Source organism: Sarcophilus harrisii, chromosome 5 (assembly GCF_902635505.1).
Source record: "Sarcophilus harrisii chromosome 5, mSarHar1.11, whole genome shotgun sequence".
Taxonomy (NCBI): Eukaryota; Metazoa; Chordata; class Mammalia; order Dasyuromorphia; family Dasyuridae; genus Sarcophilus; species Sarcophilus harrisii.
Window position 1 is genome coordinate 11,552,585 of NC_045430.1, and position 18,135 is coordinate 11,570,719.

Below are 18,135 nucleotides of genomic sequence, written 5' to 3' on the forward strand. Positions count from 1 at the left end.
CTTGCCCTGGCCCAGGTTCCCTCTCCCAGGGTACCGGCTGAAGCTGATGATGCTGGAACCGCTGCTGCTGCTGGGGCGGCGGCTGCTGCGCCTGATAATGTGATTGCAGAGCTGGGGGGTGGTCAGGCAGCTTCCTATTCGTTGAAGGACGAGGCTCTTCTCCGCCAACGTGGAGCCCTTCCTGGAGCCGCCGTTCTAGGCTCCCACCCCAGCAGTTCTAGAGGGACGACAAAGGTCACATCAGATGCCCCGTGGGATGCTCCCTCTGGAACTGGAAGGACTCTCAGAGGCATCCGGTCCAGCTCTCTCAGAACCTGCCCAGCTTACCGGCTATAAATGGCAAAGACGGGATTTGAACTCGCCACTCCCAAGTTCTCAGTTTATCGAGAGCTTTCCCCACAAAAACCTTCTGAAGAGGCACAAATATTAACTTTTCCATTCTGCAGGTCAAGGAGCAGGTTCAGGGAGGGAAAGTGAGTTGGGCCATTTCCTCCCACCAGCTCTCAACTTTGCCTACTATGTGCCAGCCACAGGGCCCAGCATTAGGCTCAGGTCTCCTGAGTCTTTCTTCCATGATCACTAATAGGTGAGTCTGAGAAGAATCCCCTCAAAGAAAGGGATCCGTTCTAGTTCCCACCCATTTCACAAGGGGCCTCCAAATCACACTAAGGCTGCTTGAAACGGGAGAAATTCCCTCTCCCCTTTGTCCTTGTTGCTCTGGTCTTTTTTTTTTTTTTTTTTTTTTTTTTTTTTTTTTTTAAAAGAGCTGAGCCTTTCTAGAGCTCCAGCCAATGCCCTTTCTAGGAGCTGCCTCTTAGCCCTCAACTCGCTCCTTGGAAAACTCATTTATTGCTTATGATAGAATGGTTATGCTAATTAAACCCATAAATAAGAACTGCCCGCATATGTACATCTCATTTTAAGGGGTATAACAGTGCTCTGAGGGACTTAAGGTGACCCACTGGGGATCTCAGAACTAGGAAGGAGGGAGAGACTCCACCTCCTGACTGCATCTTTCCTTCCCCCCAAGTCCAGAGAGGAGCTCCTTCTTCCCCTTTGCCTCTTGGCTTCCTGCAAAACTCAGCTCAAATTCTTTTTGTGGGATGTTTCTCCTGTCCCAAGCCCCAACTCTGAACCTATTACTCCATCTGCAAATTGGAAAGTTTAACATTTGTGCTACCTCCTTAAAAGGTTTTTGTGGGAAAAGCTCTTGGGAAACTGTATGCTTGGAAGAGGAGAGGGAAGGGAGGAAAGGAAAGGAAAGGAAAGGAAGAGAGAAAGAGAGAAAGAAAAAAAAAGGAAGGAAGGAAGGGAGGGAGAGAGGAAAGGAGGGAGAGATGGAAGGAAGGAAGGAAGGAAGGGAGGGAAGGAAGAAAGGAAGGGAATGAAGGAGGGAAGGAATGAAGGAAGAAAGGGGAGGAAGGGAAAGAAAGAAGAGAGAAAAAGAAAGAGGAAGAAAGAAAAGAGAAAGAAAAGAATAAAAGAGAAAAAAGAAAAAAGAGGGAGAAAGAAAAAAGAGAGGGAGAAAAAAGAGAGAGAGAGAAAGAAAAAGAATGAGAGAGAGAGAGAGAGAGAGAGAGAGAGAAAAGAAGAAAGAGAAAAATAAATAAATAAATCCCAACTTTGTCATTTACAGCCTGCCCCTAGTGCTTTCTCTCTGTTACCTCCTAGTTACACTGTGTTTTATATATATCTAGTTATTGGTACTTGGTTTCCCTTATTCTAATTCAATTTCATTCAATGAGCATTTATTAAGCACCCACCATAATCAAGGTTCAATTACATGGCATTCAGATACAAACCCTTAAGGACAGAGGCTGTTTTTGCCTTTCTTTCTATTTACCTTTCTTGTTTTTGCCCCCAAACTTACTCTAGTGACTGGCATATAGTAGTTGCTTAATAAATGCTTGTTAACTGACTGACTGGCTGTTGCAAACATGATGCCTTCAAGTCCGATCCCTTTCTCTTCGGGGTTCCAGGCCCCATGGGCTACCTGGTCTTCCCGGCTCCCATCCCTCAGGTAGATTTGCTTCTGCTTCGAGATGGATGAGGTCCGGTAGAAATTCACCAGCTGGTTCAGGGACTGAAACTTCTCTGTCCACAGGAAGTAGTTACCCTTCGTATCTCTCATGACCTTGAAGTGCTGGACATCTTCTTCATGTCTGGGCCCAAAGAGAACACAAAGAATCCATTACAAAAGGGGATCTTCCGGCTTCCCCCTCTCCCTGGAAGGATGCTGGGGGTCTCGTGGGAACTGGAAGCATCCATGTCAAGACCCAGTTGAACCTGGACACGCAGCTCTATCTGGGGAGGGTGGGAGCAGCCACCGGTCACAACCAGGAAAGGCCAGAAGGAGGGGAGCTTCCTCTCATGTAACAGGAGATTTTATTATCAGCAGAAAGCCATTTTACAAGCCAGATTATGTCAAGGACACTCAAGCCAGCATCTCTACTAGAGACAAAAATAAAATACAATAAACTCCCAACAACTGACAAACACGCTATCAGTTCCTTAAGGCTACAAAGTCATCAAGGACCGATTTCAAAACTCATTTAGTATCTGAAGGGCTGTCCTGGGGAAGAGGGATTAGCCAGAGTTTACTTGGTCCTAGGCAGCCCTTGGGAAGGAGGGAGGTAGCCAGGAGGATGTAGCAGGGAATCTTGGTGTTTTTGTTCTCAGAGAAGACCACGATCAAGGAAATGATTCAGTGCTATGCCAGTGAATCAGATTGAAGCGAGGGAGGGCTGGGCAAGGTCACCTGCCTCACTTTCCCCTCCAGAGCCCTCTGGGTCCAGAAATAGAACAGGATGATTAGAGATGGTCTGCAAGAATGAGGGATCATGGGGTCAAGAACTCATTGCTGGAAGGAACCTCAGGGAACATCTTTACAGCAGAGGAAAAAGGCCCGCAGAGGGCAAATGACTTGCCTAAGTAACTGAGGCAGAATTTGAACCCAGATCTTGGCAATTCAAAGCCAAGGCTTGCTAGACTAGGTAGTCTCTGCACTCCCCTCCAGCTTTCAGTTCATCAAATGATGACTCAGACATTTCCCCTCTTTTTCAGGGATTTCAGCTAAGCCAGCTTTAGCCCCAGCCTCCCCTCTTCCATGAAGCCTTCATTGACTCTAGTAACCCCACATTTCTGATCCCCCCACAGTCCTTCCCATAGCTGGTTCTACATGGCCTAGGCTTGAGGACCCAACTCTTAAGAGCGGGGAATTAGATTTCAGCTTAATGTCATGAAAACTTTCCTCCTAATTGGAGACAAACTGTTTGGAAGCAGGCAGGGACTTGATGAGGAGTCATTGGATATTCTAAGGTCAAAGATTAAAGGACTGAAGAGGGGAAAGGAAGCGCAGACAGAGTCCAACCTCTGTACATCCTGTGCAAGGATTAGAAGTCAAGGGGAGGAAGATCACCTGAGTGAAAACGAGCCTTATTCATTCCTCAGTCAAATGGAAGGGGATGAACTTGATGATCTTTAAAGTCTCTTTGAAATACATGGCAGCACCAGCCCTAAAGTCAGGAGGACCTGAGTTCAAATCTGGCCTCAGACACTTAGACACTTAACACTTCATGGCTGTGTGACCCAGGGAAAGTCACTTAACTCCAATGGAAAGAAAGAAAGAGAGAGAGAGAGGGGGGGGGAAGGAAAGAGAGAGAGGGGGAAGGAAAGAGAGAGAGGGGGAAGGAAAGAGAGAGAGGGGGAAGGAAAGAGAGAGAGGGGGAAGGAAAGAGAGAGAGGGGGGGAAGGAAAGAGAGAGAGGGGGGGAAGGAAAGAGAGAGAGGGGGAAGGAAAGAGAGAGAGGGGGAAGGAAAGAGAGAGAGGGGGAAGGAAAGAGAGAGAGGGGGAAGGAAAGAGAGAGAGGGGGAAGGAAAGAGAGAGAGGGAAAGAGAGAGGGGAAGGAAAGAGAGAGAAAGAAGGAAGGAGAGAGAGAAGGAAAGCGAGAAAGAAGGAAAGAGAAGGAAAGAGAGAAAGAAGGAGAGATATGATTAAATATTGACTCTTGAAGACTTTTCTTAGTCAACATGAATTTATAATAACTAATAAAATTTAGCATTTTTCTAGTAAATTTATTTATTTTAATACACATTATTTTATGAATCATGTTAGGAGAGAAAAGTCAGAGCCAAATGGAAAAACCATGGGAGAGATTAAAAAAAAAAACAGAAAAAAAATGAACATAGCATGGTTACATTCAGTCTCCCTAGTTCTTTTTCTGAATACAGATGGCATTTTCTGTCCAAAATCTATTGGGATTGCTTTGGGTCACAGAACCGCTGAGAAGAACCAAGGCTTTCACAGTTGCATCATGACTGATGCAATAGCTAGCATTAATATTACATTCTAAAGGCTTATAAATCATTTTTTATAAAGTGCTTTCTCATTTGATCTTCACAACTCGGAGGCAGGTGCTATCATTTTTACAGATATGGAAACTAAGTCAGAGAATGTCTTGTCCAGGGTCACTCAGCAAATGGGCCTCTAAGGCTGGGTTTGAACTTAGATCTTCCTGTTTTCCTGCCCATGATTTCTGTATTATGTCACTCCCTAGTTGCTCGTTTATTAAGTATCTCATAAACCAGGCAATACAGGAAGCCCAGGAATTCTACAATGCTTGGCTACTTAGAGCAGAACTTCATTCTGCTTGACCTCAGAAGGCAGAATTAGTAGAGACAGGGGAAATGGCAAAGAGGCAGGTTTGGCCCTGGATGTCAGGAGAAACTTCCCCCACATGAGAACTGGCCTAAAGTGGGACAGGGCTGCCTGCTCCATGGAGGAGCCCAAGCAGCCACTTGGTGGGGATGGTGAACGGAGGACTCTCAGCCATCAATGGACTGGACGTGAGGGCCTCCAAGGTCCTTCCAACCAAGAGACTGCAGGGATCTATGAACCATCACAAGTCCTGGTTAGAATACAGGGGGCGGAACAGCTAGATTTGATTCGATTGGGACCAGAGACCAAGAACATTGCCATGAAGCAATCTATTGTCCTTCCACCCAGAGAGCTTCAAATGCAGAATGAGACATGAGTGAGGAAACTGAGCCAGTCAGGGTGAAGTGACTTGCCCAGGGTCACACAGCCAGGAAGGGCTAAGTGTCTGAGGTCCTCCTGACTTCAGGGCTGGTGTATCCTTATCTTTTTTTGTTTGTTCAGTGCTTCCTGTGTATCGGGCAGAAAAACGAACAAATGCACTGATTGATCACCGAGCTGGGAATAGTCTTGTATGACATATAGAGAAACTGAGGTCCAATTATCCAGGATCACACAGCAATTTGTTGTTGTCTCTAGCGCTGGAGCGTTCTTTCACCTCCAATTAACTCGGTTTGCTTCCACCTGATGAGTTTTATTTAAGTACCTATTGCATGGCCCAAACAGACTTCCAAGGGGAATGTTTAACCTGCTAAAGGGACAAGACTATATTTAAACACTCTGGTAACCCCACAGTTGGATGAAAGTTGTTCTAATTACAAATCATTTCTCTGTGGGTGGAAATAGAAATGATTTGCAATCAACAATAATATTAAAACAGGCCTCCACAGGGCTCCTAATCGACAGCACTTTGTTAACCTAGATTATGATTAGAGTGCTTAAAAATAATAAAGTGGCAATTGTTTAAAAAATGGGGTGGAATTGGAAGGAGGCCCCCCTTTTCCATCCCCCTCCAATCAAAGGGCTTAATGAGCCTTCCTGGAGAGTCTGCCCTCTATCCTTGCCCTTGAAGATAAAGCTCATTTCCTGCACACTCGGATGTGGTCCTCAAGAGCAATATGTGATCTGATCAGTGACCTGGCTGACCAGGGATGCTGCATCCTTGGCCAGTGTCCATCTCTCTGGACAGCTCTCCAGTCTTTGGTCTAGAACATCGAGGGTCGTGTTGGGGAGATAGCAGAGTGTGTGATAGTGGAAGACTGGACTCATGTAGCATTTGAAATACTTACTATGTGGTCACAAAACATCTCAGACTCAGTTTCCTTATCTGAAAAATGGGAGCAGTGATACTACCCACACAAGGCTGTTGTGAGAGTACAATGAGATGATGATCATGAAAATACCTAGCATTTTGATAATATATTTTAATAGTATTTTGCAAATTCTCACCGGATCCTCTTCACCACACTGAGAAATAGTTCTCATTTTATTGTGGGAGAAACTGAGGCAGGGATATGACTGAGGTCATATTTGAACTCATGTTTCTACCTGATTATCTACTTCTTCACTTAGATGGCTGCAAAGTGCTTTCCAAACCTTCAAGTGCTTAACAACAACAACAAAAAGCTAACTATTATTTTTGTCCATATTTTCATGTAGTCATCTCATATTTAGGGACTTATAAGATTTAGAGCTGAGAGAGACCATCTCATAACAATAATAAAGGCTAACATTTCTAAAGAACTTTTCAGATATTATTTATCTTGTAGTCCATATGGGGAAACTGAGGCACGGAGCCTTTAAGTGACTTGGCTAAGATCACTTATCTTAAGATTCTTAGGAGCAAATAGCTCTAGAGCTGGCGGGGAGACCATTCATGGTCTGGTCCAATGTTCTCATTTTATAGAGAAGGGAAATTATGTATCCAAGGTCATCTAGGAAGTAAGCAGTGGGATTTGAACTTGGCGGTGTTCCTCTGACTCCTCCATGGGGCTTTCATGTATATGAGGGATCAGCGCTTTCATCCCTTCTTTTCAGAAAGGAGGAAACAGAGGGAGAGAAAAGGTGGCTGGAGGTGATGTGGACAGAGGCCTGAATTTGGAGTCCCAGGTACTGAGTTTAGATTCTGGGAGTCCTGGGCTCTCCCTGCCTCCCTTGCCTGTAGCTTCCCCCTCCCCACGTTCTGATAACAGTTCACATGTCTTGTGACTTCCACAGGGATGTCTCCTTGGGTCAGTGGGCCAGGAGTCTGAGGGGCCGTGAGTACCTGACAGAGATGGAGAAGTCCCCAGGTGAGCTCTGGCTGGCTCGGATGATGAAGAAGCCCACGTCCTTGCCCATGAGCAGGTTCTCTGCTTCGTGCCGGGAGATGTTCTCGTGAAACCAACTGTAAAGGGGACACAAAGCAGGGAGATGAGGAGGAGGAGAAGAAGGGAGTGGAAGGGCACAGCAAGGGGAGAAAATGGGGAAAAATGGGGTTGGGGGGGCAGAGATGGACAAGAGACTGGAGGATATTCCTTCTTCCAAGATAAAAACCATCCTTCGATTTTCTTCAGGGAGTTAATCTCCCCCAGGTGAGTCATTTTCCCTCTTTTTCTTTCCCAACATGAAGAAAGATTTTTCCATCTGGGAAACCTTGAATCATGGAAATATACCACATACAGAATCTGGACAGCGTGGGAGTGAGCCATTACTGGAAGGGGCACAAGGACCAGCCAAGAAGTGAGAAGGACTGCCGGGAGGATGAGCCAGAGGCAGAATATGCTGTTCTTATTTTGGGGGTTCAGGCCTCAGGACCAGAAAAATACATGGGAGGAGGGGCCAAAAAGAGAGCTGCAGTCCACAGCACAACGTGGAGGACATGGGCTGCTTAAAAAGTGCTCGCTGATTGATGGAGCGAATGATAGGAGTCTGGATTTGGAGCCACAAGGGACCTTATGAGCCTTAGTTCAATCTGTTTGCCATTTCACAGAGGAGGAAACTGAGTCTTGTATATGGCAGAGCCAGGTAGGATGCAAATTCGGGCTCTTAGACACCAAATCCCAGCTCCTTTCCTCTGCACCAACTGCAGGATTAAGGAACCGCTAAGGATTTCGGAGCAGGGGACTGATGGCACAAACTAACGCACATCTATCATGGCCCTGTGCGCAGCCCTTTGTGCTGCTTTGGCCATATCTGTGTATATAATAATTTTCCTGGAAGTGATAGAAAAGATAGAAAAGAACTGATATTGTGGGGACAAGGGAAGCGTTTTCTTTGTGGGGAGGTCTTTGACTTTGAGCTAACCACTTTCTTCTCTCCTGGCCTCAGTTTCCCATTCTGTTAAACAAGAGCTTTGGGCTAGGAGAACCATGAGGTTGTTTGTAGCTCCTTTACCCTATATACTATGAGTGTGTTGAAAGGCAGAGGGAATAATAACAATAATGATAATGATAATGATAATAATAATAATAATAATAATTGATGGTGATAGTTGGTATTTTTACATCTCTGGCAAGAAACGGTGTAGTGTCTGAAGGATGCACATATACACATACACAGAAAGATAGAGAGAGAGTGTCAGAGAGACAGAATGATAAAAAAATACAGGAAGGGTGAAAGGGAAAAGATAGGGAAATGGAAGTAGAGAGAGAAAGAGAGATATATAAAGACCTAGGCAGACAGTAAGTGGCCCCTGGGGCAGGGAGCCTGCAGGGATTCAAGTCTTAGAGAACAGGAGAGAAGTCTGTAACCAGAGGGGTTTGGAGGGGATCTCCAGGGCAAATATTCAGGCTTAACCAGGAATAATTAGATGCTTCTTAAGTCTAATTATTCAGGACTTTGGTAGGGACGGGAGAATAACAAATGTTTATAGAATAATGTGATGACAGCATCGATTTCTATTATGCGCTAAAAGTTACAAAAGCCCTTTCCTCCCAGCATCCTTTTGGGGGAACCAGTAGCCCCAATTTACAGATAGGGAAACCAAACTTCAAAGAGGAGAAATGGTTAACTCGGCTGATAAGCCAAGGAGCACAGACAGTCTGCTGCCTCCAGGGCCCCAACCTTACACAGCATTTCTCATTCCATCTTGCTCTGTAAAGAGAAAGGAAGTCGGAATGGGGAGAGAGAGCTCAGCTTGATCCACCCAGACTGTGCCAAGACTTCAGAGAGTCAGTTAACCAACAGTTAACATTTGTAAAGCACCTACTGTGTGCCAGGCACTGTGCTAAGCACTTTGCAAATATTTTCTTGTTTCTCACAATAACCCTGGAAAGTAGGTATGATTATTATCTCTATTTTACAGTGGAGGAAATTGGGACAAGCAGAGGTTAAGTGATTTGACCAAAGTTACACAGCAAGTAATTGTCTGAGGTCAACTCTGAACTCTTCCAGACTCTAGGTCTAGGGCTCTTTCTACTGTACCATCTAGCTACAAAGGTGTGAGGGGTTCATCGCCTTCTTGGTCACAGAGCAAATTCATTCATTAATCATTTATCCAACTATCCATCCATCCATCTGTCTGTCCATTCATCTATCTATTCATCCATCTATCCACCCATCTGTCTGTCCATTCGTCCATCTATTCATCCATCCATCCATCTATCTTTTAGCCATAGCAGCTCTTAAATAACACCTGCTTAGCTCTAGTGGGGTTATAATAAAATGCAGGCTCCTTGATATGACCTCTTCCATTTGTTCCTTCTCCATAAGGAAGACTTTAGAGACCTGTTCCCATAGGCCCTTGGAGGATTCTGGCAATTGGAGGTAAATATTGTTTAATCTTTGTGAAATATGAACTAAGAGATGGCTGCCCACTTTGAGGAAGCACACCACGTTCCATTCTTTTACACCAATGTAAGGCATGAGGGATGGGAGTCAATTCTACTATGTCCAAGTTCCCAAGTAGAATTTTAACATTTTGAACAATCTGGGATTGCATAGGTTCATACAATCTAGAGCTAGAAAGGATTCTATCTTATCTATGAAATGGTTTCATTTTTCAATCATGTCTGACTCTTCTGTGATCCCATTTGGGATTTTCTTGGCAAAGATACTGAAGTTTGTCATTTCCTTCTTGAGTTCATTTTGCAGATGGGGAAACTGAGGTAAATAGGATGAAGTGATTTGCTCAGGGTCATATAACTGGTAATTTGTGTGAGGATGGATTTGAATTCATATGTGTGTGTGTGTGTGTGTGTGTGTGCGTGCACACACACACACAAACACACAATCTCCATCACTTCCGAAGGCATTCTGATGCTACTTACCTCGGGAAGCGAATGTCTATGAAATTTTTGGGTACATAGCCCTCTTGGCTCCTCAGCTCAGCTTTGAACCATTCATCTTGGCTGCTGAGAATCTGTAGAGAAAGAAGCGTCTGGATGTTAGACTAGCCTACCTGTACTGCATCCCCGACATCCCAACTCTTATCTCCAAATCTTTGCACAAGCTGTTCCTGATGCCAGACACACAGACCTTCCATGCTTCTATCACACAGAATCCCCCCAGCTTCCTTCAAAGTTCAGTTGGCAAGCCCACCTGCTACAGAGCTTGTCCTGAGCCTAGGCTGGTAGACTTGTAGGGATCTTAGATGTCATCTAGTCAAACTCTCTAATTTAACAAATGAGGAAACTGAGGCTCTGTAGCAGAATGACAGTGGCTAATGTCTCTCCCCAGAAATAACTTCTTGAAATTATTTCTAGGTCACTAGGTTTAGGGCTAGAAGGGAACTTTATCACCTCAGAATGAATTTATCAAGTTCCTTTGGTGTGCCAGGCAATATGTTAAGCTTTGGCGATCCAAAAAGAGGCAAAATACAATTGCTTCCATTAAGAAGCTTGCAAGTTAATGAAATCATTATAATAATTAGCATCAATAGAACTCTAAGGCTTGCAAACTCTATACACATATTAACTCATTTTATCCTCACAACAGTTCTGCAAGATGATTATTATATCCCCATTTTACAAATGAAGAAACTGAGGCAAGAAACTATTTAAGTGACTTGCCCAGAGTCACACAGCTAAGTGTCTGAAGCAACATTTGACTTCCTGGCTCCAGACTTGTTGATCTATCCTCTATCCCATTCAGTATCCAGTAATTTAAGGTGATATGAAAATCAATATAATAACAATTATATAAATATAAAATGATATATAAAATATTATATAAAATTATATTGTATAAAATATAAAATGTTGAAAAGGCTTTTTTTAAAGGGGGAAAAAATCAATTCATTCATATCTCCTTTTAAATTGGCTTTATGGAGACAGTGTCCTAAGCATCCCTAGGAGGGACCTGGAGGGGGCAAAGCTGGTCCTCTGAGAGGCTAATGGGTAAGGCATGGGACAATGGCTAAGACCTGGACAATTTGGTCAACCCCGGCTTTTTGTGTGAGCAAAGCGAGGACCACAGTCCCAGAACCACCTCCCCACATCCCATCTTCTTTTCCTGGTGTGTGGACAACAAAGGGTCAGCAGAAAGTTAATAGACTTGTGGGGATGTAGAAAGACTATTGTTCTCCTATGTGCTGTTATAAGGATACATGTAGAGAGAAGCTTGAATGTGTCAGGGTCATAGTCACAGATTGACAATCAGAGCTGGGAGGGACAGGGGATGCCAGAGCTGAGAAGGACCTTGGAACAGGAAATACCAAAGTAGCTGCTGTTTCTGGTAGGTTCCTATTCCAACCCTGCTATTCCATAGGATTCTGGAAATAGGTTTCTACCTCTGGAGCTGGAGGGAACCCCAGCGACCATCTATTCCACTCCCCTCTTTGACCAGAAGAGGAGGTGGAGACCCAGAGACATTAAGGAACTTCCCAAGGTCATATAGTTAGTAAATGATAGAATTGGGATTTGAACTCAGTTCTTGTGACTCCAAGTTCATCACTGTATCTGTGTCACTTTGGACAAGTCCTTTCAGTCACAGGAGTTCAGGTCTCCAGTCTATAGAATGATGGGGTCAGGTCAGGGGATCTCTGAAGTCCCTTTCCACTCAAAATGGTATAAGTCTCTGGTAACTTAAGATGGTTAGTTAGCCACAAAGAAAGTTTTTGAGATAGAATGAGAGAGAGGGTAGAGCACTGAATTTAGAAGGAGAAAACTCTTGAATAAATAAGAATTTAAGGAGAATCTTAAGGAGAAAGAAGTTAAGAAGGAGAATTTTAGAGAAATTAGATATAAGAGACCTCTAGAAAAAACTGAATGGAAATAGAAGAGAGTATACCTTCTTCTCAGCTGTATATGGCACCCTTACAAAAACTATGTCTTATGGAATAAAAACCTCATAATCAAATGTAGAAAAGCAGAAATATTCAAGACATTTTTTTCAGATCATAATGCAATAAAATTATAATCAATAAAGAACAGGAGAAACATATAGTTAAAATTAATTGGAAACTAAGCTAATCCTAAAGAATGAATTGGTCAAAGAACAAATCATAGAAATAATTATTTCATTAAAGAGAATGACAACAGTGAGACAATATACCAAAAACTGGATGCAGCCAAAGCAGTACTTAGGGCAAAATTTATATGTCTGAATGTACGCATCAATAAAATAGAGGAAGAGCCAATATAGTAAAAATGTAAATTAATTTACATATTCAGTGCCATCCCAAATTACACAAAAAAAATGCTTTATAGAGCTAGAATGAATAATAACTAAATTCATCTGGAAGAACAAATGGTCAAGAATATCAAGGGAATCAAGTGAAAAAAGAATGTGAAGGAAGGTGGCCTAGCTGTTCCAGATCTTAAACTGCATTACAAAATGGTCATCATTAAGGCAATCTGGTATTAGCTTAGAAATTGAGCCATGGATTGGTGGAATGGATTGGTGGACTAGGTCGGTGGAATGGTATACAAGTCATAGTACTAACTGACCAGAGTAATTTGTGATTGATAAATGCAAAGATTTAAGATTTGGAGAAAAGAAATCAGTATTTGAAAAAAAAATTGCTGGAAAAACTGGAAAGCAATTTGGCAGAAATTATGTATAGATCAATATTTTACACTGTACACTAAGATGTCAAAATGTGTATGATTTTGAAATAAATGGAAAATTAGGGAAGTGTAGAATATCTTGCCTCTCAGATTTATGAATAAGGGAAGAATTTGTGATCAAACCAAAGCATTATGGGATAGAAAATGGTTATTATATATCAAAATAAAGAGATTTTGTACAAACAAAACCAATGTAGCTAATCTTAGAAGGAAAACAAGAAACTGGGAAAAATTTTTCTTATAGCAAATCTCTTTGAAAGAGGCCTCATTTCTCAGATATTCTCTAGAGAGAATTAAGTCAAATTTGTGGGAATATGAGTCATTTCCCAATTGATAAATGATCAAAGGATATATAACAGACACTTTTCAGATGAAGAAATTAAAGCCATCTATGGTCATATGAAAAAATGCTCAACATCGCTATTGGTTAGAGAATGAAAATTAAAACTCTAAGGTACCACCTCACATTTATCAGAATGACTAATATGAAAGAAAAGTAAAATGACTAATGTTGAAAAGGATGTGAGAAAATTGGGACATCAATGCATTGTTTGTCAAGCTGGAGAGCAATTTGAAACTATGCCCAAAGGGCTGTAAAAATGCATATCCTTTCATCCAACATTACCATTACTAGATCTGTTATCTCAAAATGATAAAAATAAAGGACCTACATTTATAGTAGCTCTTTTTGTGGTAGCAAAGAATTAGAAATCAAGGGGTTGCCCATCAATTGGGGAATGGCTAAACAAATTGTGCTATATGATTGTGATTAAGAAAATATTTATTGTGCCATAAGAAATGATGAGTAGGATGCTCTCAGAAAAATCCTGGGAAGTCATATGAAATGATGTGAAGTGACATGAGCAGAACTGTGACAACAATATATATAGTAATAGTAATAATGTAAAGATTTAAAGATGTGAATGACTTAGTTATTCTCAATACAATGATCTAAGACAGACCTAAAAAACTCTCCTGCAGAGAAGGAACTGATTTGAGTCTAAATACATATTGAAGTATACTTTTTAAACTTTATTTGTTCAAGTAGAAGGGTTCCTGCCACATAATAAGTATTCAAGAAATTCTCCTTGAATTGAATTAAATAAAATTTAATGTATTAGTGAAATCTGAGCATGGAAATCTACTTTTCCAATTTGTGCCATAGAGATGTTATTTAAATGAATACAATTTCTTGTTTGTTCATCAGTAATTAATCTGAGAAACTTTTTTGGAATGAAACATTGGCTTGACAAAAACAAAAAGAAAAAAGAAAAAAATAACTACAATGTTTAGGTTTTGTATGAATCATAAATTTGAAATCTAGGAGAAATTACAGTTTTGATTTTGTTTTTAAAGAAGAGTTCATGTCATGTTAATTATACTTTGCTATTTTCTAATGAATGGAAGGGGGAAGAATAGGCTTGAGGTTTACCTGTATGTAAAATAAAAATAAAATCTGTTACTTAAAAAAAAACAAAAAACTTTGTTATTCTTGATTTTTTTTTTGGTCTGCATTTTCTTTTGCAACATGGTTAATATGGAAACATATTGTGACTGCACATGTATAATCTATATCATGTTTGTCTTCTCAAGAAGGGAGGAAGGAGGGGCAGCTAGGTAGCAGAGTGGATAGAGTATCAGCCCTCAAGTCAGGAGGACCTGAGTTTAAATCTAGCCTCAGACAACTGTATGACCCTGGGCAAGTCACTTAACCCCAATTGCTTCAGGGGAAAAAAAGGAGGGGAGGGAGAAAATTTGGAACTCAAAATTAAAAAAAAATGGTAAATCTGATAAAGGCTTCATTTCCAAAATATATAGAGAACTGACTCTAATTTATAAAAACCCAATCCATTCTCCAATTGATAAATGGTCAAAGGATATGAACAGACAATTTTCAGATGATAAAATTGAAATCATTACCACTCATATGAAAGAGTGTTCCAAATCACTATTGATCAGAGAAATGCAAATGAAGACAACTCTGAGATACCACTACACACCTGTCAGATTGGCTAAGATGACAGGAAAAAATAATGATGAGTGTTGGAGGGATGTGGGAAAACTGGGACACTGATACATTGTTGGTGGAGTGGTGAACGAATCCAACCATTCTGGAGAGCAATCTGGAATTATGCCCAAAAAGTTATCAAACTGTGCATACCCTTTGATCCAGCAGTATTTCTACCGGGCTTATACCCCAAGGAGATACTAAAGAAGGGAAAGGGACCAGTATGTGCCAAAATGTTTGTGGCAGCCCTGTTTGTAGTGGCTAGAAGCTGGAAACTGAGTGGATGCCCATCAATTGGAGAATGGTTGGGTAAATTGTGGTATATGAATGTTATGGAATATTATTGTTCTGTAAGAAATGACCAGCAAGATGAATACAGAGAAGCTTGGAGAGAATTACATGAACTGATGCTAAGTGAAATGAGCAGAACCAAGAGATCATTATATAGGTCAACAACGATACTGTATGAAGATGTAATCTGATGGAAGTGGATTTCTTTGACAAAGAGACCTACTTCAGTTTCAATTGATCAAGGATGGACAGAAGCAGCTACACCCAAAGAAAAAACACTGGGAAATGAATGTAAACCATTTGCATTTTTGTTTTTCTTCCCGGGTTAATTTTACCTTCTGAATCCAATTCTCTCTGTGCAACAAGAAAACTGTTTGGATCTGCACACATACATTGTATCTAGGATATACTAGGACATATTTAACATATATAGGACTGCTTGCCATCTAGGGGAGGGGGTGGAAGGTGGGAGGGAAAAATCGGAACAGAAGTGAGTGCAAGGGATAATATTGTAAAAAAATTACCCTGGCATGGATTCTGTCAATAAAAAGTTACTATAATAATAATAATAAAAAAGAAAATGAAAAAAAAAAAGGTAAAATTTCTTGCTAACATATGAAAAAATAAAAAGCGAATGTTAAAAAAAAAAAAAAAGGAAGCTCTGGCTGAAATCCTAAACTAATCTTTATCAGTTATGTGATTTTTTTACTTCCTTTCTCTATCCCTCAGTTTCCTCATCTATTAAATGGGGATAATAAAAGCAGCCAGCTCCCAGATTTGTTGTAATAATGAAACGAGATAATATAAGTAGAGCACTTTGCAAATCTTAAACCATTTATTGACACACCTGCTATTAAGTAAATCACTAGGACCTTTCTATTATTTCTCATTTGAAAAATGGTCCATGCCCATTCCTGTTTTCCCTCCCTTTCTGGGCTGTTTTGAGGTTCAAACTGCCAGTTATGTCTGACAGTGACTCCTGGTTATAAAGTACTTTCCAAATAGGAGGTCTGATGATGATGGAAAACCACAGCTCAGAGGAGCAAAGATGGGGTTAGGAGTTCTCTTGAAAAACTGTGTGTGGAAGCTTTGAACTTAATAGATTGGATTGAGGGAATAAAAATGGGTCCTGTCTTTGACAGCTCAAGAAATTGCTCAGAAAGAGCTTCCTGGGGCCTCGAACACCTTGGCGAGTCTCCGAGAGAGAGCATGTTCGAGCACCTGTAAGTGGCAATCAGCATTCAAGCCCAGGAGCCCGTGCTCACATCAAAGACACAGGAGGAAGGGATTCTCGGGAGTGGGATGCTCCCCAGGGAGCAGGCCCTGAAAGTTCAGCCCGGCAGCTGATGCTCTATGCATAGATAAGTGAGGATATTACAGGGAAAGTAATTTAGAAACATGTGGCTTGTCTGGAATGCAGGATTTCAAGTGAGGAGGAACTTTGGAGATGATGGCAGCCGACTCCCTCGTTTTACAGATGGGGAAACTGAGGACCAGAGAGAGGAAAAGGCTTATTGAATATTAAGTAGTTAGGAAGATGCAGAACCATAACTAGGGCAGGCGACTGGGGCTTTGCTCTGGGGTGCCAAATTTAGAAGGTGCCAACAGCCATTCCTGCTCCTCCCCTCTGCCTGAGGCCTTTACAAGACCGTTGCTCTGGGGTTTCCTTTCCTGCCTCGGTCCCACAACGATTATTCTATTAACCCATCACTTGAAGCCTGAGTGATGACAGACTGGCTTTCCAGTTTAGTTCATCAGCCATTCAAGCTGAGCTGGAGACACGTTTCTATCCCTCCCTTTCTGGGCTGAGGGGATGCTTCCTCCCCACCGTTGCAAGGGGCCTCCTGCTTCCTGTTCTTATCTCCCCATCAGTTTAGCTTTCTAGTCTTCCACACTCATTATCTGAGTGCCAGCAGAGAGTTCTGGGTAAAGGAGTGACATCATAACCCCTAGATTTGCCGTGCCTTCATCTTTATAAAACTGCCAACTTTCTAGGACCAAACAAGATATGGTTTATGCTTAATGAAGTCCCTGGTATACATCAGGTGCTTAATTAATGTTTGTTCCCTTTTCTTCTAAGGTATGAGAATGGATATGGTATATGGATATGGGTATCATGGGCAGTGGAAGGGCTGGATGGGAAATGGGAACTCCTGAAGACCAGAATCATGAATTTTGTAGATCATTCAGTCAAACCTACACCTTTCCCAGGGAAGGGAAGTGACTTGCCCAAGAGGACACAGATAGTAAAGTGGCAGAGGAAGAACTGGATTCCAGCTCCTCTGGCTCCAGAGACATACTTCTTTACAGTGAATTTCTAAGAATCCTGGTAGGTCTGCCTTGAGGCAGGATGGGAAGAAGCATGTTGAGACTAAGTGTTTGTGTGTATGTGTGTGTGTAGAGGAGAGCAAACCAGTGTGGACGTCTCTTCTCTCTCTGTACTCTTATTACATCAGTTCCCACAGATTCATAGATTCAAAAGTTCAGAGCTGTAAGGGATCTTAGAGATCATTCAGTCCAACCCTCTTATTTATAAATCAGAAAACTGAGGTCCAAAAGGGCTGATTGACCTCTTCAGTCACATAGGTAGTAAATTGCAGGGTGCAATTTGAACCCAGATCTTCTACTCCAAGATCACAGTTCTCCTCACTGCACCCTATTTCCTCACCTGATCTGTTTTATTAAATTATGGTTTTAGATGTTACCACATCTATATAGTATTTTCAGAGTCTGGTGGTACAATAGTCAGATATACTTATGCTTACTCTTACTAACTGTTGTAAGGCTCTTGAAGGAGTCTGCACTATTTCTTTTTTTTTTTCCTTTTTTTTGTTTATTTATTTTTATTTAATAGCCTTTTATTTACAGGATATATGCATGGGTAACTTTACAGCGTTAACAATTGCCAAATCTCTTGTTCCAATTTTTCACCTCTTACCCCCCACCCCCTCCCCTAGATGGCAGGATGACCAGTAGATTGGACCATTTCTACATTTTCTGTTCAATGAGCATCACTATCAAAGCCAAGAGAGGAAGAGAAAGAAGAGGAGGAGGAGGAAGAGAAAGAAGAAGGGGAAGAGAGTAAGAAAGAAGGAGGAAGGATAAAAGAGAAGAGAAAAAGAGGGAGAGGGAGGGAGGAAGGAAGGGGAAGAGAGAAAGAAAAAGAGAGAGAGACAAAGAAAAAAAGAAAGAAAA

At 41.7% G+C, this 18,135-nt stretch overlaps 1 protein-coding gene across 3 annotated transcripts in view; it reads right to left on the bottom strand.

The window, feature by feature from the left end:
* The window catches only part of GRAP2 (GRB2 related adaptor protein 2), a 91,443-nt gene that overhangs the window by 6,864 nt on the left and 66,444 nt on the right, over positions 1 to 18,135 (bottom strand). For all 3 annotated transcript variants that reach the window (XM_003770994.4, XM_031937920.1, XM_023504348.2), the window contains 4 exons: positions 9,903 to 9,994; positions 6,920 to 7,039; positions 1,994 to 2,162; positions 35 to 217 (listed from right to left, as the gene is read on the bottom strand). In XM_003770994.4, the coding sequence (XP_003771042.1) occupies positions 35 to 217; positions 1,994 to 2,162; positions 6,920 to 7,039; positions 9,903 to 9,994 (564 nt within the window). The remainder of the gene's footprint in view (positions 1 to 34; positions 218 to 1,993; positions 2,163 to 6,919; positions 7,040 to 9,902; positions 9,995 to 18,135) is intronic.